The following is a 22,390-nucleotide window of genomic DNA, read 5'->3' as shown; positions in this document are numbered from 1 at the left end:
GTGAATGGTCCTGAGCCCTCCATCTGGTCTAAAATAACCTGAGCATGTGTCTCCTGACATTTGGAGAGTGGGTGAGGCTTGGATGAGGGTGGGTAGGAGATTTTTAGCTGGGAGGGGGATTTGCTTTTTGTGGAAGCTATGATGAGCACATCTCATGGCCTGCCTTCTTGAGCACTGAGAAAGGTTGTTGGTTTGTGTCACTGTTGGACTGTTTTTAACAATCAGTCAAGGGCAACAGAGCCTGGGGAAAAAGCTCAAAGCTTTACCTGCTGGAATCAAAACAAATACTTTAAAAAACCCATCAGCCTGCATGCAAGAAAAAAAAAGACACAGAACGGTGAAGGCATTCTACCCACAAACCATAAATTCCTGCCAGATCAGTAATAGAACATCCCAGGCTACCAGTGGGGAAATTCAGCATGGCTGTATCTACATTGGCACCCTTTTCCGGAAAAGGGATGCTAATGAGACACTTCGGAATTGCAAATGCCCCGCAGCATTTGCATGAACATGGCTGCTGCTTTTTTCCGGCTCGGGACTTTGCCGGAGAAAAGCGCCAGTCTAGACAGGTATCTTTCGGAAAATAAAGCCTTTTCCGGAAGATCCCTCATTCCTACTTAAAATCAGGAATAAGGGATCTTCCGGAAATGGGTTTATTTTCCGAAAGATGCCTGTCTAGACTGGCGCTTTTCTCCGGCAAAGCCCCAAGCCAGAAAAAAGCGGCAGCCATGTTCATGCAAATGCCGCAGGGAAAATTTAAATCCCCGGGGCATTTGCAATTCCGACTGGTCTCATTAGCATCCCTTTTCCAGAAAAGGGTGCCAATGTAGACACAGCCCATGTGTTTCTTATGCGTCTGCGCCATCAAGAGAGGGCAATGCACAGCAGCCTGCCACTAGCAATCCCAACAACTGAAAGTCTGCAAATCTCAGACCTAGCAGCCCAAAAGCACAAGGAATTGGGGAGACAACAGGATGGCACAAGGCATCCCTCATCTGACACAGAAACCCCTTCCCCTGCTATGGAAAGATCATTCACCTGGAAGGGGGAACATTTTCAGCTGGTAGAGGGGAACCCTGCAGGTGATATGGTAAATCCTTCCAAGTGGTACAGGGAGATCACCAAATGGCATAAGGAAATCTCCCACTGTGGCCCACTTATATCACTCCTTGCTGCTGTCAAAGCTCCCTGTGTAGAGTTTCATGAGCCATGGCATTAAAGGGGAGGCAGGGTCTCACAGGATCACAGTGGACATTTCCACTTCCCCCATAGTCATCTTCTGGTCCAGGAAGAAAATCCCCACTTGCAGCTTCCTGAACAGGCCAGTGATCTGAAACATGCATGAGTCTTGTACCTTTCTGGACCGGCCTGTGTCAATGTCCATGAAATGACCACGGTGATTCACAAGCACCTGCAGAACCCTGGAGAAACACCCCTTGTGGTTAATATTCTCAGAGATGAGGTGGTCTGGTGCCAGAATTGGAATGTGCCTGCCATCTATCACCCCCCTGCAGTTTGGTGCTTGGGAGAAGATGCATCTATTTGCTTTCTGCCTTTTGGGCAGGGATGGAGGAGGCACAGACCTGTGGGTTGTGCTGGGGTGGTGAATTCCTCATTTCTTACCTCAACTACCCTTGATAGCAACCACTGCCTCACTGCACCCCGGCCCAATAACTGCCAGTGTACCCGAGCAATGACGGATAAGCAGGGTGGCTAGATAGCTCGGCTTGAAGGAACACAGGTTAATTATTTAATTGTTGTTAGTCCTTTGTTAACAGTCCCATTGAAGTGGACAGAAGCAATTCACACTTCTTTCAGCACTAGTGTTTCAGGCTGACTGCAGACCCAGGCAGTATGCTTTAGTGTGGGGAGTGGAGCAGTGTAGCCTAGTGGACAGAGCATTGGACTGGGACTGAAGAGAATGGGATTTTATTCCCAGCTCCATTGCCAGGCTCCTATCTATTTTTGCCTTAGTTTCCTCATCTGTAAAACGGGGATAATGAAACTGACCCCCTTGGTAAATGGCTTTGAGAGCTACTGACAAAAAGTGCTAAATAAGAGCCAGGTATTATTATTAGCGTCACTGCATCTAATTACCTTCTCTTCACATGTTTAGCTATTGTTGCAACTAGAAGGGCTAGGGGCTTATGTTGGAAGCTTAGATTCAGGAGTACATTTATTCAGCCACATAAAAAATCTTGCAATATGCAGCTGTTGTACTTAATCACCTTATAGACAGAGTAATACATATTGGGGGTGTGGGGGTGGGTCATTCCTATCTGAAATTCTGTCTTTGGGAACCATAGCGGTATTCCCTGAAGTTAATTCATGGAGATATATGTTAAATAGGCAAATCCTCACCATACTTCCAGCTGAAATAAACTCAGATGACCACAGCTCACAGATGCTGGGACTAGCAGTGCTGTGGGTTTGAAGAAGTAATAATGGTTTGCACCTTTAGACCCCCGCTATAAAACCAGTTGTGCCCCCATTCGACCTGCTGTCCAGGAGGGGAGCATGGGGAAAACTCTCCCTCAGGGCTGGTGGAAGAGTTTTTATAGTGGGGGTGCTGAGAGCCATGGAGCCCAACAGGAAGCCCTGTATATAATGGAAACCACTTCAGGCTAGGTAGTGCTGCAGCTGGCCCCTACCTGCCTAGTTCCAGCACCTGTGCTTGCACTGCTACTCCAGAGTGATACATCTGGAAAAGGCTGCTCTGCAGTGCCTCCTGCTGGTGGAGGTGGGGATAGGAAAAGCTCTGATTCTCCCATACCGCCCCCCACCGATGTACATAGTACTGTACTCCTGCCCCATTCCCTTCAGTGACCCTACCGTGACCCCTACTGTGAGAGGCAGAATTGGATTTGCGGTGAGATCTCCTCGCAGCCAGCAACACTTACACCAGTCCCTGCGATGGTGCTCAGATTTCATTTGATTGCTGTCCATTGCTGGTGCCATGCAGCTCTGGGAAATATCTGCTCAGCCCCCAAATACGTGGATTGTCCTGTGCAAAGAGAGGGGTCAATGCAACCTGCTGGTATCAGCGGAGTGTTAAATCCTAATACACTGCTGACAAGCCAGGCTCTGTCTGGGTCTGCCTGTCGGAAGCAGCAAGGGGGCTGTGAGGTGGAAAAGCCGCCCTGACAGAGCTCGAATCAGCTGATTCTAAGCCAGGATTACAAACTACAAAGAATGAGAGAAAACCAAATGGGCAAAATTCCTCCCACATGCACAGAGATCATCACCCTCTGGCGGGGGCAACACAGCAGAGCAGGAAGAGAAAAAGGCGCAGCTAGTATCTCCCAAAGCACATCTCCTCTTGAAGTCCACTCTTGTCCAAGGCATGGATCACCAGTAGAATCAACCCTCCACTCCCCAGGTGATTTCTCCCCAGCCATCTCTCTCTGCCCAGGAGACTTGTCTCAGTCCAGGGAAGAATCTCCCAGTGGATTAACCCGCAGGGATTTCTTCCTAGCCATCTCCCACTCCGGAGACTCCCCCCATGCTAGCCAGAGAGAGCCCTAGTGCACTAAAGACCAAGCGATATCTGGGATTTCAACTCAAATTCTCTAGCCTGGCCTCGCACTAATACAATGATGCCAACACAGCACCCTTCTGGATTATTTTGTTGCTGTTGCTATTGTTAGCCAGAACACAAAGTCTGGATTAGTGCGGAGAGAATGAATAGTCTGACTCTGCAAGGCAGGCAGGGAAAGGATTTCTCCCCTCCTCTCTGCACACTAAGGGCCAAGAGGCTAGCTCACTCTGCTAACTCTGATAATCCCCCACCACGCCCACCTACCCACGTGGTCTCCTGACATGCAACCCTTATATCAGGCCTCGCTGGCTACACATGCCCCCGTGGTCGGGCTGACGGTGGAAGGGCAGGCGAGCACGATGGCACTGCGGGTAAGGGAGAGGGATCAGCATGTGGCATAATTCACCCTCTTAAACTGGTCGTCAGTGTCTGGGGTTCAGGTAATTCAAACACAGGGTAGTAAAGAAACAGCTTTGCAGCTGGGAGGGAAAAATCTGGCCAGAGCCAAGCTAGAAACCTACAGACACATGTGAGTTCTGTTTATAGGGCTGTTTCGGTAGTGAACCCAAAATGTATCTCAATTATAATTGAGTCCAGAAGGATGTTCTAGGGTAGCAGGCCAGATTGTGGTCTCAGTGACAGTGGTGTAAATCCAGACTAACACCACTGACTTCACAGAATTACAGGGTTGTGCTGAGATCAGAATCTAGCCCAGTGGCTAGTGGAGCAACCCAAGCAGGTGTTTTCCTTTTGCATCTTAAAATAACCTCTCTCACCCAGCCAGTAACAAAGAGGGAGGGGCTGCTGTGGGGACATGGGGTGAGTTTTGTTGTATGTGCTATCATGACTTTAGGGCAGAGATCCAAGTGAAGCCCAGATTGGGTCTCCATCATGACTTCTACCCCATTTGCACCTTAGAATCAGCTGTGCTTGAACCCAAGTCAAAGAGGGCAAAATGTGAGAGTATTATCATATCCTCTGTGTGTGCATGCAGGTATGTATGTGTCCATTCGCATGCACAATCATGTGTGCATGACCAAACAGCAGCATGTATGAGAATGGTGGTAATGTGTTCTGTAGGCTCCATCTTTAGAAGTAGCAGGACAGAGAGCTAGAGATTAACAGTGGAGCCGAGTCTGAGATGATTGTGTCTCAGCTGCTGCCCCCAGGAGGTGTGTGTCCGGTGGCCCCTAAGCATGGCTTGGCATGGAATCCAGTGGCAGAGTAAGGGGATATTAGGGATAAGTGAAGCCCCAGAAGGAGAGACCAAGCACTCTGCACAAGTGGGAATAAAAACTCTGGCTGGAGAAGAGACCCAAAACATCTGCCAAAACCAGGAGCAATTTCTCCAAGTGTTAGGGGATGAGCAGAGGGGGAGGGGAAGAAGAAATATAAAATAATCATGGGAGTGAATCATTATTTATTATTTTTGCTGTGATAGCATCTAGGATTCCCATCCACGCACCAAGACCGCTTTGTGCTAGGTGATGTACAAACACAGAACCAGGCGATGGTCAGCTGGGTGTAGAGTGGCAATATCACTAGTGAAGGGTAGCAGGTGTAATTCCCTGGGGGATAACTGAGAGAGAGAGAGAGAGAGAGAAAGAGAGAGAGAGAGAGCTGTTTCAGATTAATCCATCACTTTCTGTAGCTTCCTGTTCCAAATCCTTATGAGGAAGGTACCCTAAGCCCCAAGCAGTTCACTATGGAGACTAACACCTCAGTCCCCATCATCTCAGCATAGTCTTGACAGACCCCAGGGTACTTTCCATAAGAACTGTGGTTTGGCTCATTTTTGATGGCCAGAATTCCTCTTTTCCCCATTGTGTTGCACTGAGCTGTGAGTCCCTTTGCTCCTGCCCTCCATCTGTACTAGAGCCAGCTGCATTTCAATGGTATTGTTGGGTGGCCCTATGTGTGGCACAAGAGAGTCAGCTCATAAGGACATCAGAAAAGGCAGGGGCCATCAAGCATTTCTTATGGGTTATTCAATGGAAACGTGGGCTATTGAGGAACAAACTTGCTCTCTTGCCTTTTGCATAGTTTAACTCCCAAGTCTGGGCAAAGCTCCCAGCTTGAAAAGCCTGGATAACAGTGACTGAGGGGCACTTAGCCAGCTGCCCATGTTCCAGTGACTCAAAGAAAGCTGTGAACAAACAGGAGAGAGTCCAGAAGGGAGCCACAAAAATGAAGAGGTTTGGAAAATATGACCTTAAAGGAAAGGTTGAAAGAACCAGCCACCTTTAGTCTAGAGAAAAGGGAAGGCTGAGGAGGAACAGTCTTCAAATATGTAAATAATTGTTATACAGAGAGATGGTTAGCGATTGCTCTCCTTGTCCACCAAGGCCAGGACAAGAGGCAATTGACTTAGTCTGCAACACAGGGAGATTTAGGTTGGATAATAGGAAAAACTGTCTAACGACAAGGAAAGTTAAGCACTGGAAAAGGTTACCTGGAGAGGCTACAGAATCCTCCTTATTGGAGGCGTCTAAGAACTGGTTAGACAAACACCTGTCTGGGATGGGCTAGGTATAGTTTACGCTGCCTTAATATGGGGGGGCTTGGCTAGATGACCTCTTGAGAGCCCTGCTAGCATGACATGTCTATGATTCACTATTAGATTCCCCTCCGATCAGTTCCTACCATTCCAACCATCCTTCAAAGCAACCCAAGCCTCATGCTCAGGCTTTGCATTGTTAAGGATGGGGAGGAGGAAGAAGGATTTCTTTGATTTCATACCAAGTAGGACTTTATGCAGGTTTTTGGTGTCTCTCTGCCAGTTGGTGCAGAGCAGCAATTTCTTAACTATCAGCAGATGAAACAGGATTTGCTGCCCCAAAACATCTTTTATAAAGACGTGGGCTGGATCAGAAAGAAAAGGGAATTCTGAGAGCAAAACAGGCAAAGCTGCTTTATGCTTATTTTATGGCATTGCTGTGTGACAATGAGGTGGAAGGGAGAGCGAAAGAGGGAGACAAGGCAAAAGATAAAGAGAAGATGAGAGCGAGAGAGAAAGGGAGAGAGAGAGGGGATGAAAAGTAAGCTGGTGATAAAACTGCGGTGGGAATGGGGAAGAGGAGAGAGGGCAGGGGAGAGAATGGAGATATGTTTCTTTATTGCTGGAAAGCGTGTCTTTCACCCACAGAAGTTAGTCCAATAAAAGGCATTACCTCTCCACCTTGTCTTTCTTCATTGCTGAGAGTATCAATGACTTTTTCTTGTTATTCACAGTTCGAGGCATCATACCCAGAGGGGCTGTGTCCTGGTTGGAGCGTGATCGTTAAAGGCGAAACAAGCTCCAATGCAAATATGTAAGAGCATTCTTTGCAGCCATTTTTCAGAGCATCAGGGTGTCTCATGGGACCCAGCTGCCAAGCTTCATGGGTTTGAATCACTCATTTCTCTCATTTTTTAGGTTTGAAATTAATTTCCTCTGCAATGCAGGAGACCAAATTGCTTTCCACTTTAACCCTCGCTTCTCGGACTCCAGAATTGTCTGCAACTCCTTCCTATCCAACCGCTGGGGGCCGGAAGAAGTAACTGATACCTTTCCTCTTAAAGAAAAGGAACCTTTCCAGGTAATTCAATATCAACTCATAAATCTTTGGAGGACACTCCCTGGTGGGAGAGACACATGACTCCCAAACCTGTAGTTGGAACCAGCAGTACAAATAATTCAATCCATCCCTCCAGGCACAAGTTCTGTTCATTTACACAGTGGTAAACTTGGAGTAACTCCACCGACTTCCTTAATGCCAGTGACAAAATAGGAGAACAGAAATTTGACAGATTTAGCACTCTGGACCATATCCAGCCAAATGGTGCCTGGAGAAAGCAGGTCAAACTATCAAAGCAATCCCTAGTCCCAGTATAGCAGAGCTCTAAATGTGAGGTAAACTACACATCCATTATAAGATGACTGTAATAAACAGAGGTAAGTGGTTAAGTGATGTGACTTGAACTGCAGTGCCATACAGGGACTGTGCAAAGCAAGTGTAATGTACAAGGGAAGTGAGTCGATTAAGCATATGTGTGATTAGTAGGAAAATGAATTAGCAAGCGGGTGTAAGAGAAAGCATTTCCCCCCTTCTCTCTCATACACACACACTTTAAATTATACCCACAATACCTGTCGGGACCTGGACCCTCTTACTCCAGCCTGATTTATGCTCTCAGAACACAAAGATCAGTGTAAGCTAGTGGCTCTCAATCTTCCCAGATGACTATACCCCTTACGGGAGTCTGACTTGTCTTGTGTATCCCAAGTTTTGCCTCACTTTAAAACTATTTACTCATAAAACCAGACATCAAAATACGTATCGCAGCACAGTATTACTGAAAAAATGCTAACTTTCTCATTTGTACCATATCATTATAAAATCTGTCAATTGGAATATCAACATTGTACTTATATTTCTGTGTATAGTACATAGAGCCGTAGAAGCAAGTCACTGTCTGTATGAAATTTTAGTTTGTTCTGACTTTGCTAGAGCTTTCTAGGTAGCCTGTTGTACATCTAGGCAAATACGTAATGAGTTGATTTAGCCCCTGGAAGACCTCTGCATACCCCCCGAAATACATGTACCAGGAGGGCCGACTGATTTGCTAGGCCCCTGGGTAAAGGGGAGGAGGGGCTCCACACTTCCAGAAGGAACGGGGCCTCAACAGAAGGGGTGGGTCCTTGGACAAAAGGGGAGGAGCTGGGGGCAGCCAGACCTCAGAGCTGCCTGGAATGTGCCATGCTTCCCCCCTCAGCGTCACCAGCAGTGCGCCACACAGTGCTCCGGTGCCGATTTAAAGGGCTCAGGGCTCCTGCCTCCCTTGTTTCTACAGTGGTGGCAGCAACACCCTTTTGAATTGCTGCGCCCCAGGGCAACTGCCCCCCTTTGTTCCTCTTGCAGCGGGACTGACGTGTACTCCTACTTGAGAACCACGTGTGTAAGCCACATTTCTTCTGCACGCTGTCTAGATTCCAAATGAACGCTAGTTATTCTGCTTTGCTCTTTCCCTTCCCAAACAACCAACCCCGAACACCTGGTGTCTGCATTCAGTCTAGTCTCTGGACTGAAGTGTCCATTGTTACAGCTACCACTAAACAAAGAGGTGTTGTAATTGTTCCCTGAGCTAGCCTGCATGGAAGGTGGTTAGCACATGCATCAGTGTCCTAGAGGTCTGTGACTGACCACAGAACAAACATGCTTTCAGGAAACCATCCACCTTCAGTATAACAACAGCACAAGAGCACCTCCAGTCAGCGTTCCTGCTGGATCAGCTGCTCCGGCGATGTTTCAGGCCAATACCTGGAGATCCTAACTCTCACTCTCTCTCTTTCAGATTGAAATCTACTCTGACCCAGACTATTTCCACGTTTCCATTGATGAAAACAAAATCCTCCAATACAAGCATCGGCAGAAACAGCTCTCAGCTATCACCAAACTACAGGTTGTGAAGGATGTCAGAATTTCTTCCATGGAAATCACTAAACGAGGTCTTTATTAGTGAGCAAAGCTGGGATAGGCTCTCCAGCCTTAAGAACCCTATCCCAGTAGGCAGCTAATGGCTCTCTCTCTGCCCTCTGCCACCCATCATCTCCTGTCTTCCGCAGGAAGGATGTGCTGGAAAACGCAATAGTGGAGTTGTCATGCCCTTGGTGTTCTGTATCTTAGCAATACAAAGGCAATACACAACGAGCTAGTTAATGTCAGATGATCCAGATCCTTAGAGTCATTCTGGCGCCATGTGCCTTTGAATGGAGAACTGGAAGTCTAGACATTTTCATCCTTGTTTGTTGCTACCAACAGTGGATTTCCACATAGCAGTTTGTTCAGTGGGGAACTCTGCAATAGGGTCTGAATTGGCTCCACTTCTCAGCGGGGTAGATCGAGGTGATGGGTAAGAATGATGCGAGTGGAGGGGGGCATGTGCCTACTGGAGCTTGGTAGAATGTAAACATGATCACCAATAAAATATGAAAAATGACACCTAGAGAAATGGCTGAGTTTGTTGGCCCCGTGTGTCCAAGCTCACAAGCAGTCTGCTGTCCTCCAATAAAGGAGGGCATTCCTGACAAACAGTAGCAGATGACTATGCTCCTGCCCTCATACAGACTCATGCCTGTCCATTTCCCTAGAGAAATCCCTGGCTTAAAATTCCAGCAGTTGCTCAAGTCAACTAGATTATTCCTCCCCGTGGTTCTATACTCAGTCGGATTCTCCAGTCACAGGTTACAACAACTCTCATTGACTTCCACGGGAGACACAGAGGGAAAATAAGGCCTATTGGCTTCAAAGGATAGTGCGAAATCAAACTCCTATTTAGAGCCCGGGGAATAAAATTTGTCACAACTCATTTTGCAAGAGTCCCCTGAATAATTTTGTCCACACTGCAGCAATATCCGTATTTCCTCTGCTCTAACCCTGCCAACTCTCCTGTGATTGTACAGAGCCCAGGAGTGATTCTGTGGGTCAAAATGAGGGAGAGGTGTGAAGGAGCACTAAGCCTAAATGATTTCATCAACATGCACTGGAGGCACAACTAGAGTCTTTCTATGCGGAAGGATCCTAGAAGCAGGGGCGGATATAGGGCAGGGCGAACGGGGCGGCCGCCCCAGGCCCCGTGCTTCAGAAAGCCCCGCGCATGTGCCGTGGCAAAAGGGGGGGCCCCGCGGAATTATGCTGCCCAGGGCCCTGCAAAACAGTCATCTGCCCCTGCCTAGAAGGATCAGGTTCTAGCAATTATGTTTTTCAGGATAAACACGAGGCACCATATCTCTGGTGGTGAGACTCAATCTCTTTCTCTCACTCCCTTCTCAGCTCAATGGAATCAACACACACTCACTCATCTTGCTTTCTCCTCCCCCTTCTCTCTCTTACCTTGTCCACCTCTCTCTCCTCTGAGAAGGGTATTAGGAGTATGACCCCCAGACTGCTCTCCAGCAGGAGAAAGGTTGCTAATGGACAAACTTGCATAACAGTGCAATAAACACCTTACCATTGTTAAATAGGAACGTGAACTCATTCAAAAAGGCCATTGCAGCCAGTGTTCCCTCTAAACTGCACCGTAGCCCAGCTTCACAGGTGATTAATCAGCCTCACCCAGTCAGTCAGCTACATGTACAGAGCCCTGAGCCTCTGACTGGGCGGGGCTGATTAATCACCTGTGAAGCTGGGCTGTCAAGCGGCTTAGAGGGAACACTGGCTGGAGCTGCCCTCTAGTCATCCCCTTTTCCCCACGTGTGTTCCAAATGGCAGTCGATAAACAAATGGCTGCTATCTGTCATAGCCACCAAGCCACACATTATGTACTCATCACAGGTCCTGTAACATCCCTGGTCATCAAAGGGAGTCATTGGAATTGCTATCTGTCCAAGTCCAAGTTTTGCTCTGGCCTGTTTAGAACATTTTAGTTTGACTGGCTAAGGACATTCTCATCCCCTTCTATATTTAGTCTGAATGTCCTCAGAAGAAGGGGGTGTTGTCAGTCAGGCGGATCCTCCTGATGAGTTCGTGACAGGTCTCTGGCTCAGTCAATGATAACCAGAAGGCTGCTTGCGTGTGTGCTCAAGGATGTGTGCCGTGTTGATTTACACGTTAATTAGCACAGCAGACTTCAAGAGAGCCCCCAAAGTCCACAAATCACATAAGGATCGAAGAAGCTTCAGAGGGTAACCAAGTTAGTATGTACAGGACAAACTTAAAAAACAACAAATAGTCTGGTTCCAACATGTTTTGTTAGTCTATAAAGTGCTACCAGACTATTTGTTGTTTTTTAAGTTTATAAGGATCAAAGGTGCTCAGCCAAGTTTATTGTTAAGCAAAGTACAGTAATAGTTGTTAGTAGACTCCACTGAATCTAGAGAAGTTACTATTCCCCTTTATTCGGCACTGGTGAGGCCACATCTGGAGTATTGCATCCAAGTCTGGGCCTCCCTCACTATAGAAAGGATGTGGACACATTGGAGATGGTCCAGCAGAGGGCAACCAAAATGATTAGGGGGATGGAGCACATGACCTATGAGGAGAGGCTGAGGGATTTAGGCTTATTTAGTCTGCAGAGGAGAAGAGTGAGGGGGGGATTTGATAGCAGCCTTCAACTTGCTGAAGGGAGGTTCCAAAGAGGATGGAGTGAAGCTGTTCTCAATAGCGATGGATGACAGAAGGAGGAGCAATGGTCTCAAATTACAGTGGGGGAGGTCTAGGTTGGATATTAGGAAAAACTATTCCACTAGGAGGGGGAAGCACTGGAATGGTTTCCCCAGGGAGGTGGTGGAATCTCCATCCCTAGAGGTTTTTAAGTCCTGGCTTGACAAAGCCCTGGCTGGGTTGATTTAGTTGGGATTGGTCCTGCCTTGGGCAGGGGGCTAGACTTGATGCCCTCCTGAGGTCTCTTCCAGCTCTAGGATTCTATGATTCTATGAATCACTATGCATATGTACCCGTAACAATGGCCTCAGCTCAATGAGTGGGAAATTCCCACTGCCCCCCGGCTTGACAAAGGCTGTCCTCCCCAAGACACCACTTTATATACAGGTACAAGCAGCGGCGGATTTAGGGCAGGGCGAGTGGGGCGGCTGCCCCAGGCCCCGTGCTTCCCGAGGCCCCGTGCATGTGCCGTGTCAAAGGGGGGGCCCCGCGAAATTTCACTGCCCGGGGCCCCACGGCGCTACCCTGGGCCCCGCGGGACTCTCATCTGCCCTGGGTACAAGGAAGTTACACATCATTCTCTGACATTGTAGGTTATCACCTGTCACCCTCAACCTTATGGTTTGACTAGATCATCTCTATCCATCATTTTAGACCCTTTCCTGAACCTGGGTCTGTACCTGTGGGGAGTGTGTACCAAGATCTTTCTTAACAAGCTGGTGGTACCATGGGCATTCAACTTATGACCAGTACTAAGTATTGTTCTACACCTGGGCCTATTACCAATTAGTGTTTTGCACTCTCAGCCCTGTTCGTGCCATATCCTGTGAGCAGGGGCCTGCCTCTTGCTCACAGTTTAGCTTTGGTTAATGTTAGCCAAGTTTTGTCCATTGTTAGCTAGGCCTCAGGCCTCAGACCAGGCCTGTGCTACATGGGCTTTTGTTTTAGGCCTTCATATTACTACAGGGGAGAATAGTGTACCTGACACAACACTGCATACTGCAAAGTCAACATTTATACGTCTTAAAAGTTTGTATGGGTATGTCTACACTACCACCCTAGTTCGAACTAGGGTGGTAATGTAGGCAACCGGAGTTGCAAATGAAGCCTGGGATTTGAATTTCCCAGGTTTCATTTGCATAAAGCCGGGCGCCGCCATTTTTAAATGTCCGCTAGAGCGGACTCCGTGCCGCGTGTAGCCGCGCGGCACGGAGTCCGCACTAGCGGACATTTAAAAATGGCGGCACCTGGCTTTATGCAAATGAAGCCCAGGAAATTCAAATCCCAGGCTTCATTTGCAACTCCGGTTGCCTACATTACCACCCTAGTTTGAACTAGGGTGGTAGTGTAGACATACCCTATATAGGATATCCAGACTATAACTTGAAGACATCATGTTCTTATTGCAAAGGTTGTAGTAGGAACACAAGAAAGTCCAGAACAAATGTGTTTGCATAGAAAGAACAGAAAATATGCTTAGTAAATGGCAACCATGTGGTTACAAGTCAGAAGTGGAAATTGTGATCAATGTATCTGGAGTAACTTAGTCTCCTTGTGCATCCAGTTCTTATCACGAGCTGAGTCCCACCTGGACCTCAAAAACCCTCCTTTTGTGAAGTGACTCCCTCACTCTCCTCACTCTCCCTGTTCATTCTGTTTTGGAGCTTCCAACTGGTCTGGAGTAAACCACCCTGGGTTCCACAGCCCAGGGAGAGGGTCAGTTTTAGAGAAGTTGCATTTAGAGTCTGATCCAGACCCAAATTACAATGGCCAAAATTCACAGGTAACTGCTTGAAGTCAATGCAGTTACACTGTGTTAAACAATGCAAGTGCAGTCAGACTCGGGACCTTTACAGCATAAAATTTGCTCTGTCTCTGAGAACACTGAACTATATTTAGAAGAAATGGCTCCTTTCATTTGTCCCTGTTGGGAAGTTTCATGACACTGATTGCGCTTCATGGGGGAAAACTGATGAGAGAATTTATAATAATAATAGTTTGCTTTTCGATGGCAATAAACCCCCATCTATATCCCATCACTATATTCATATTCCACAATGCCAATGACTTCAGTCACTGAGCTTGGATGAATAGGGCAAACATATTTCAAGTACAATAAATAAAAAGAGCTGCCATAAAAAATTAGCCAGCAAACATCCAATTGCTCCACTCTTCTTCCAACGCACCACTTCCTCAGCCTGCCCCTCAGCGAATCAGCTGATCTCACTCGCACCATCTGCACAGAGAAACGGAGCGCAAACTTCCCTGACCCATCAGTGGAGCTGCTGTAGGCGTAGAGATATTAACCACTCCGTCCTCAAACTGAAACTTTCTTCCCTGGCAATGAAAGGTACTTGATGGCCCCTAGTAGTAGCATGGCTCAGGCTCGCTAATAGAAATGGAGCAACTAACTCTCATTGAGGATCGGTGTTCCCTCTAATTTTTGTTGACAAAACCCTGTAGTCTAGGCACAACCATGGTTTGCAGCCCGTACGGAGATTAATTCATTCCCAATGTCATGGTAACACCCCTAGATTTGTGGGCCCCCCAGAGCCTTAGCTTCCTTTTAAAATGACTGTGCAAAGAATGCTCTGAGGTCCTGGACATGTGAGGAGAGGCTATCTGTCCTTAAGCCTCCGTGGTGGGGGAAGGTATGACAGTAGCTATAGAAACAGCAGCTGCTGGTTAACATAAACGAGAGATGCTAAAGAGATATGCAGCTCCTCACCTGGAACAAGAGAGAGGAATATTTTGCACAAGACCACATGTTGGACACCAGCTGAGCCCCCATGATTTCCAGCTGAAAGAGCATTCTCCCTGCCTGATAGAAAGTCAGACTGATTTAGTACATGTTTCTGGGCCATAACAGTCCCAGGAAAATCCCCACACTAGAGTTTCTTGCCCAGGAGTCTCGTTACTAGGTGGGAATACTGAATCTCAATGTACCAGGATGTCTTTTAAATAGTGTCTCTTTACTGAGTGTATTTTGTCCCTAGTTGTTGCTACCTAGGGCAACAGAGAAGACGTCCTTACTCTCCCAAGAGGACCTGACTTTTTTTTACATTTACTCCAGTGACTTCAGTGGACTTACTCCTGACGGGCACCTGCAATAGCGAGAGGAGAATCAGACCTGTGATCCATTGTCCCTGATCCTGGCAATGGGTTCTGTGGCTGCTCTGCTTCTCTGCGGTGTCAACCTGGGTCGGCCCCTCAGGGCGTTGCTGAATCAGGAGTGACACAGAAAGGAGCCCGGCGGGTGTCTGATGGACATGGTGTCCACTGATGCCTGTGACATTCAGTCAGGCCATGACTGTCTCCGACACTCTGAATAACTGTCACATTTCTCTGCAGATGAGCTCTGACAGCTCCCTCCCCCCAACCGGGTGAGCACCATGACTCACTGATCAGTGACCCTCACGTCCAGTCAGCAGAGCATGCTGTCCAGTGACATCCACTGTGTGGGGTTCTCTCCGCCAGCCATAACAAGGGGCTCTTCTCTGACACACGCGTGGGCTGCTTAGTCCTGCCTTGGGAAGGGAATGGGATGGGACAAGACTCATTTACCCCCACTGCCACTGGAATCCCTTAACCATGTTATTCATTCTCCAGCGATCAACTTCCATTCGGCTTCGTTACAGTCCCCGGGCTGTGATCAGGAGCTGAACAGGTGCAGGGCTCCGGCCTCCTCCCTGACCGTCAGCCAGCGATTTTCTAGGAATGCCGGCCTGTTTCTGAATCACTGCCTAGGCCACCCTGCTGTATAACTTATAACCCTCACCCACTCACACGCCCCATTGCCACTGAACCAGGCACTGGGGAGATAAACACTGATTAGCAATAGGCACCTTTCTTACCCATCACCGCTCTGAATTCATCCAAGAGCCCAGCAGACTCCAGCCAGAGGTTCTGATTTACTGCCCAGACCTTGATGCTGCTTAAATCCACAGGATTTGTGGTCCCTTTGTGAGGAACCTGGAAATGAACTGTGCCTTCTTCTTTCCAAGAAAATGAGCAGGAGGAGGGAGAGTAGATCACTGTTCTAGGGTGAGACAGTTCCTAGTGCTACTGGCCAGACCCAGCTGCTTGAGGTCTGCCACAATTTGGACAAGTGAGTCAGTGGGGACCATGCTGGAAAGGGGACAGATGCTTTTTGTGACGGAGTTTGTGAGGAAGGAGCTTGCATAGAACAAACATAGGACAAAGCCTGGAGCATTTAAATGATTTCAACTTGGAACTCACCTCTCCCCCCCCCTTCCCCTGCCCCACCTATCTCCGGCTTAGCTTGGATGAGACACTCCAACCTCATGGCTGTGGGGTCAGGCTGAGGGCATTTACCATCCTCAGATACTTGCTGGTTCTAGAGATTAAAAGCAGAGAGATTGGGAAGAGATTGTCTGAAGCCCATAGGCACAATGCAAAGGGCCTGGTATTGGAAGCTGAAGTCCTGAGATTATGTGACAGCTATACGATTTACTTTGGCATAATACCAGTGGCCATGGAAATGTTATTTATTAACCTATCAGGATCCAAGTTTATTACACACTCCAGCTCTTGCGGTCTGCTCAGAAGCCTTACCCTTCAGCATATTTGGATGCAGCACCACATCACATGTAGCACGACAAATTAAGGTAATAAAGATAATCAAATCTCTTGCTTCATCAGAGCAGAAGATGATTGCCTGTTGAGATCAGGAATTAATTCTCCATCCCATCCCCTGTAATAAAAATACATAGCTCCTATATATCACTTTTTCTCTCTACCTCACACTGCTTTGCAAAGGGAAGACAGCAGCAGCATCGCTGCATTTTACAGGTGGAGGACCTCAGGTGCAAAAAAGTAAGTTGGCCAAAATTGCAAAAGAGGTCAGATCAGTGTCAGAACCTGAAACAGAACCAACCCCTTTCTGCCCATGCCCGATTCAGTGTCTTACGCTGGGGAAGACATTACTTGCCTTCAGCCTTGTATGAGTGGCTAGGTGCAGCACAGGTTGAGGTTCTTCATGGCCTTACACTGAAATTCTGGATCTCTCTACCAGCCTTTCTGGATTAATACAGTGGTTCTCATCCTTTTCAGACTACTGTATCCCTTTCAGGAGACTCATTTGTCTAACGTACACCCCCCAAGTATCACAGCCACACTATTACTGAAAAATTGCTGAATTTCTCATTTGTACCATCTACTCTATATTTGAAAGAGTTTGTGTGTCTGTCTGTCCATCTGTCTGTGAACCTGTTTGTTCAAGGACTCTTTCTAAACGGTAAGAGCTAGGACCATCAAATTTAATATGCAGCTTCCTCTTCTCATAATGTAAGGCAAGATAAGGGTTTGGTTGTGCCAGGACAGTGGAATGTGCCTAGAATATGATTGTTTCACATAAAATGGAAAGGGAAGTTCTGCTAGCAGGCACACAGGGGCAGCAAGAAGCTAGATATGGGGACTGAGAGAGCTATAACGCCTTTGGAGCAGCAGGGGGCGGAGGTGGAGAAAGGGGCAGCTATCTACTATATATTTGAGAGTGTCTGTCTGTGCCCCAGCTGTGGGAGACATGCACCCCTACCCCAACTGTGCCTGCTGCAACAGCCATAGACAGATGTTTCTCACCTGGTCCCAAGCTGCTGAGGAGACAAAAGGCTAGAGTTGTCCTCTCTCCCAGGGTAGGGATGTGAAAGGTTAACAGGTGAGTCTTACCGGTTCCAGTTAACTGAGTGGGGCTAGGGTAGGCATGGACAGGGGCCACACTGGCTGGCCTCCGGCTGGCAGCGGGGCACTCCATCCGCACTGTAGTGAAAAGGGAGCACCCCCCCTTAATCGATTAACCAGTTAAACATTACATTTAACCAGTTAGCCAATTACATGGGATTTTACATTCCTATCCCGGGGGCAGATGGCATACTGAACCCCTCATCCCCAGCCCCACCCCAGAACAATGATTTAAATAAAGAAAAACAAAAATTACTTAAGTTAAGGACCCAAGCAACACTGGGTAAATCATTTACTATTATTGTAAAATAAATCAATTTGTATATAAATATCATGCTTCTATTTCAGTGTCTACAGCAGTATAAACAAGTCATTGTGTGACATTTCAGTTTGTACTGACTTCACTGGGCTTTTCATGTAGCCTATTGTAACACTAGGCAAATATCTAGATGAATGAATGTACTGCCCTGAATGCCCTCTGCTTATCCCCAAAGGTATATGCACCCCTGCTTGAAAACCACTGGACCAATAGATAGAACCAAGATCACAAACCCAATGTGCAAAATCACATTGAGACCGTATTGCCCTACTCAGCAAAGCTGGGTCAAACACCCTGGCTGCGTCTAGATTGCATCCCTTTTTCGTAATAGGGATGCAAATTAGATGTATTGCAATTGCTAATGAAGCAGGGATTTAAATCTCCCCCACTTCATTAGCATAAAAATGGCTGCCGCTTTTTTTCGGCATGGAGCTTTGCCGGAAAAAAGCGCCAGTCTAGACGCGGATATTTCGGAAAATAAAGCCTTTTCCAAAAGATCCCTTATCCCTTATTTTAAGAAGGATAAGGGATCTTTCGGAAAAGGCTTTATTTTCCGCAAGATCCGCGTCTAGACTGGCGCTTTTTTCCGGCAAAGCTCCGTGCCGAAAAAAAGCGGCAGCCATTTTTATGCTAATGAAGCGGGGGAGATTTAAATCCCCGCTTCATTAGCAATTGCGATACGTCAAATTTGCATCCCTTTTACGAAAAAGAGATTCAATCTAGACGTAGCCCCTGGTGTATTGCTGGACCCCCCAGAGTTAGAGACGCAGCCTGGGCTTATAAGCAGTGAGTTAACCTAAGATGCATTATCTCCTGTTTCCAGGTTTTCTTTCTATGCTCTGGGTTATAATTTTTCCTTTCCCTTGCTTCCTTTGTTTCAGATTCCACATGAAGCAGTGACCTAAGTGCCATGCACATCCTTGTTTACTTTCCTCTTCTTTAACACAACATCCTGTCCCAAAAATAAGATGTCTGCGGGGGGAGGGTGATTTACTGCATTGACTGCTTCTTGGCTGTCAGAAATGGGACTAGAAGTGAGATGCAGACATTTCAGCACTTAACCTCAGCCTCTGCTCTAAGCTCTAGCTGCCTTGCTAGCACATACTGGACAGTCCACGAGGATAAAGGGATGTCTTGAAATAGTCATTACTTTGAAATTTGGTGCTGTGTAGACACACCAAATTTCAAAATAAGCTATTTCAAAAGAGAAGCGAAATAAGATATGCAATTTGCACATTTCGAGTTTAGGGTGCTGTGTAGACGAACCCTAAGATAACCACTTCATGACTGTATAGATATCTCATTACTAGAGAGAAAAGGCAGTCTAGTCTGCCTGGGGGATTCTTTTATTATCAAGAACTGATATGTGAATGTTAAACCTCTCAGAATGTTGGTGTGTTTGCATCTAGGGGTGTTTGAAATATTCAGAGAGCTGAAATATTCAGACCCTAATTCAAATTCTCAGCTTCCCCAACAGCTGTGTATTCAGATTCCAAGTATATCTCCCTTTTCTATCCTGCAGAAGGCTGCAGAGCAGGAAGCTTCAAGATATCCTGAGTTTGTACACAAAACATGGCAGGTTTTATTTGTTATACATGTCATTTCATCTCTCAACATTGTTACAAGAATGGCCCTACTGCAGCAACTATAGCTAACCTAAACCATATAAGCCACAGCAGATCTAAGCAGGAATAAATAGAGTGAGTGTCACAATGTCCCCGGGAAATAGACTTATTCCCCACCCCTCATCCCCCATTGTATTTTAATTCCTCTCTTTTCTCTGAAACCCTTTACTGGCACAAACATGTTTATTCCAATAGTTATTTTCTCTCTGCCTTTTCTTCCTTCCTTCCTTCCTGTTTCCATTCCACTTCCCTCTGTGCCTGCAGCTGGCAGAAGGTAAGCAACACCATCAAATTTAAAGCCTTTGTCATATGATGCCCCCAATTAGCAGTCAGCTGATCCTTCTGAAAATCCTTTGTCCTGTAGTGACTTAGTAGTCAGCTGCTTATGCTTCTGAGTGTGAAGCACAGAGGAAGTCGGAGTTTTCCAAGCCTAGAAGCTTTTAAGTGGTCTGAGATTCATGCAGTGCCTTGGGCTTTGTTTACACTACAAATTGATGGTCTCTGGATAAGCGAGTAGCTCTCTGCCATCCTGGGCACTTCTTCTCAATGGTACTGGCATTGTTCAGGTGTAATGCCACTGACGTTACTAGTGTTACACCAGGGTGAAACTGGTGTAGCTGAAAGGAGAACCACCTGACTGCTGTGGTTCACCAGGCTACATTTTAAGGCGAGTTCTCTTGGATGAAGGAATTTGTGTTTTACTGAGAGAGTGGATGTGTCACTGGTGATCTGACCTTAGTTTGTATCCCAGGAGAGAGAAGGTGCAGATGCTAGTTGCAGTCCTGCTGGATAAATGGGAAATATAGATTAATGCGGCCCTTTGGGGAAATAAGTGGGTCCTTAAAATTAAGAGGAGCAACAGGACCACAGCCCTTCTGAAAACTTGCATGAAATCCTTAACTTTATGGGGGGGGCAGGGAAAGAAGGATCTAAAAAACATCAATGTCTGATTTTCATGAGCACCAAACTCCTGTTTCCTTCTTCACACACGCTCCCTAAAAATTCGGAGTGAAATAAGCAATTGCAGCAAGGCTGGCTGTTTGCCTGAGGGTTTGTTCATTTGGTTTTCCCTTTTTTTCTCAGGCATGTCAATGCATTGTGGTGGGAAATTCACTGCTTCCTTTTGAAAAGCTCATCGTGTTCTAAACCACATTGATCTTTCAGAGGGAGTGAATTTCACGAGAGATGTGTCTGGCTGAGCATGAGCTCAAGATCACTTGAAAATCTTGCTTGTGAATTTGTACTGTATGTTAGATATGGACAACATTGATTTCTACTGACAACTAGTTTCAGAATTCTTGCAGGTCTGCTATTTGTAATCACTGGTTCTTCTTTTTAATGAGGTTGGGTCAAACCTTGATACAATTCCATGCATTCCAAAAGAGGCCCTACAGGGGTGAATTTGGTGAATATTTCTCTATCACTCCACAGATTTCTATGTGGTTTCCATGTTGTTCATCCAACAATAAACTATTTGGGGGGAAATCACTCTTTCAATCACACTAATGTCCACATGACATGTTGTTTGACCTTCGGTCAATGAACACTAAATCAGACCAATTCCTGTCCATATTGTTATCTGTTTATTCTAGCCATTGGCTGCGTCTAGACTGGCATGATTTTCTGCAAATGCTTTTAATGGAAAAGTTTTTCCGTTAAAAGCATTTGTGGAAAAGAGCGTCTAGATTGGCACAGACACTTTTGCGCAAAAGCACTTTTTGCGGAAAAGCATCCATGTCAATCTAGACGCGGTTTTGCGCAAGAAAGCCCTGATCGCCATTTTCGCCATCGGGGCTTTTTTGCGCAAAACGGTTCTCAGTTGTCTACACTGGCCCTCTTGCACAAAAGCATTTGCGCAAAAGGGCTTTTTTCCAAACGGGAGAGTCATTGTATTTGCGGAAGAACACTGACAATCTTACATTAGATCATCAGTGTTCTTGCACAAATTCAAAGCAGCCAGTATAGACAGCTGGCAAGTTTTTCCGCTAAAGCGGCCGCTTTTGCGGAAAAACTTGCCAGTCTAGACACAGCCATTGTGTTTCTGTACAGCTCAGTCTAGGAGACTCCTAGATAACAAGGCTGGCAGATGCAGAAGTTGGCTTACATATGTTTATAAAAATAGGCCTCCAGGTAATTCATAGTTATAGACCCAAAAATTACACATCGTAAATTTAAAGTACTTAAAAGGGCACTCAAAACTTAAAATTACTCACTCTTTGATGCTTATAATTATTCTTAGGAAGCTGAAACAAACCTCTCAATATTGTCCTTTCATTTATCATGGTTGCACTGATTTTCCCATTTGTTTCTTTTTAAATAGATCTGAAATATACTTTGCTGCTTTTATCTTTAGATGATATAGCAGATATGATTCTGACCTCTTGCTAGATTTACAGTGATGGCAATCCATTCACTTCAGTGGAGTCACTCCTGATCTACACTGGTGTGAATGCAGAATCAGACTCATAATACCTGATGCCAAAGAAAAAAAAATCTATATCACTAGTAGCATCCATCAAGCCAGAATATTTCTGAAAAAGAAGCAAAAAACCCCTGGTTAGTGGGTCCACAAAAATGATAGTGCTTTGGTGTTTTTGTTGTTGTGGTTGTTTAATGGCTTGGTGACAAGGGGTGGCCTTCTCTGGGGGTCCCCTTGAGTTTAGTCCCCTTGTGTCCTACCTGCTAGAGTCCCTGCACACGATCCCTCTGAGGGGCATAATACAGCCCAGAGGCCAAAGTCCACACATAGGTCCTTATGGCAGGGTTGATACAGACTAAGTTCATTCCTCAATCCCTCTTAGTAAGAGTTATATGGCCCTGAGGTCCCACAAGTCCCCGCTAGTATGAGTAATGTGGCCTAGTGGCCAGAGTCCACACTCAGGTCTCCTCTACCAGGGGTAAGACAGCCTAGCAGCCAGAGACCATATGCAAGACTCCTCTAATAAAAGTAATACGGCCCAGAGGCTAGTCCAGAGGCTTGTAAGAAAACTTCACCCTAATGGGCTACCTACAGAGGCAGTAGGGGACCCGGACCCTCCCACTCCACTGGCTCCCAGCCTAGGGCCCT

General features: G+C 46.5%; 2 protein-coding genes across 4 annotated transcripts in view; one reads left to right on the top strand and one right to left on the bottom strand.

Moving 5' to 3' along the window:
• Nucleotides 1-687: 687 nt before the first annotated feature.
• CHST12 (carbohydrate sulfotransferase 12) overlaps nucleotides 688-22,390 on the bottom strand; it is a 110,390-nt gene continuing 88,687 nt past the window's right edge. For all 3 annotated transcript variants that reach the window (XR_012896184.1, XR_012896180.1, XR_012896183.1), the window contains 2 exons: nucleotides 2,901-3,004; nucleotides 688-1,421 (listed from right to left, as the gene is read on the bottom strand). The gene's annotated coding sequence lies outside the window, so the exon portion shown is untranslated. The remainder of the gene's footprint in view (nucleotides 1,422-2,900; nucleotides 3,005-22,390) is intronic.
• Nucleotides 3,844-9,144, top strand: GRIFIN (galectin-related inter-fiber protein). Its single transcript, XM_006112882.4, has 4 exons — nucleotides 3,844-3,909; nucleotides 6,770-6,849; nucleotides 6,954-7,116; nucleotides 8,873-9,144. The coding sequence occupies exons 1-4, from the start codon at nucleotides 3,898-3,900 to the stop codon at nucleotides 9,035-9,037; spliced, it is 420 nt and encodes a 139-aa protein (XP_006112944.1). The 5' UTR covers nucleotides 3,844-3,897; the 3' UTR covers nucleotides 9,038-9,144.

The sequence above is a fragment of the Pelodiscus sinensis genome, chromosome 16, assembly GCF_049634645.1.
Source record: "Pelodiscus sinensis isolate JC-2024 chromosome 16, ASM4963464v1, whole genome shotgun sequence".
Lineage (NCBI taxonomy): Eukaryota > Metazoa > Chordata > Testudines > Trionychidae > Pelodiscus > Pelodiscus sinensis.
The sequence above is the reverse complement of the archived record's forward strand: the minus strand, read 5'-3'. Positions and strand labels throughout refer to the sequence as shown.

Bases quoted from the DNA above. Each gene is read 5' to 3' on its own strand.
- GRIFIN (XM_006112882.4), top strand. The intron at 6,850-6,953 runs GTAAGAGCATTC...CTCATTTTTTAG, and splicing joins ACAAGCTCCAATGCAAATAT to GTTTGAAATTAATTTCCTCT. The intron at 7,117-8,872 runs GTAATTCAATAT...TCTCTCTTTCAG, and splicing joins AAGAAAAGGAACCTTTCCAG to ATTGAAATCTACTCTGACCC.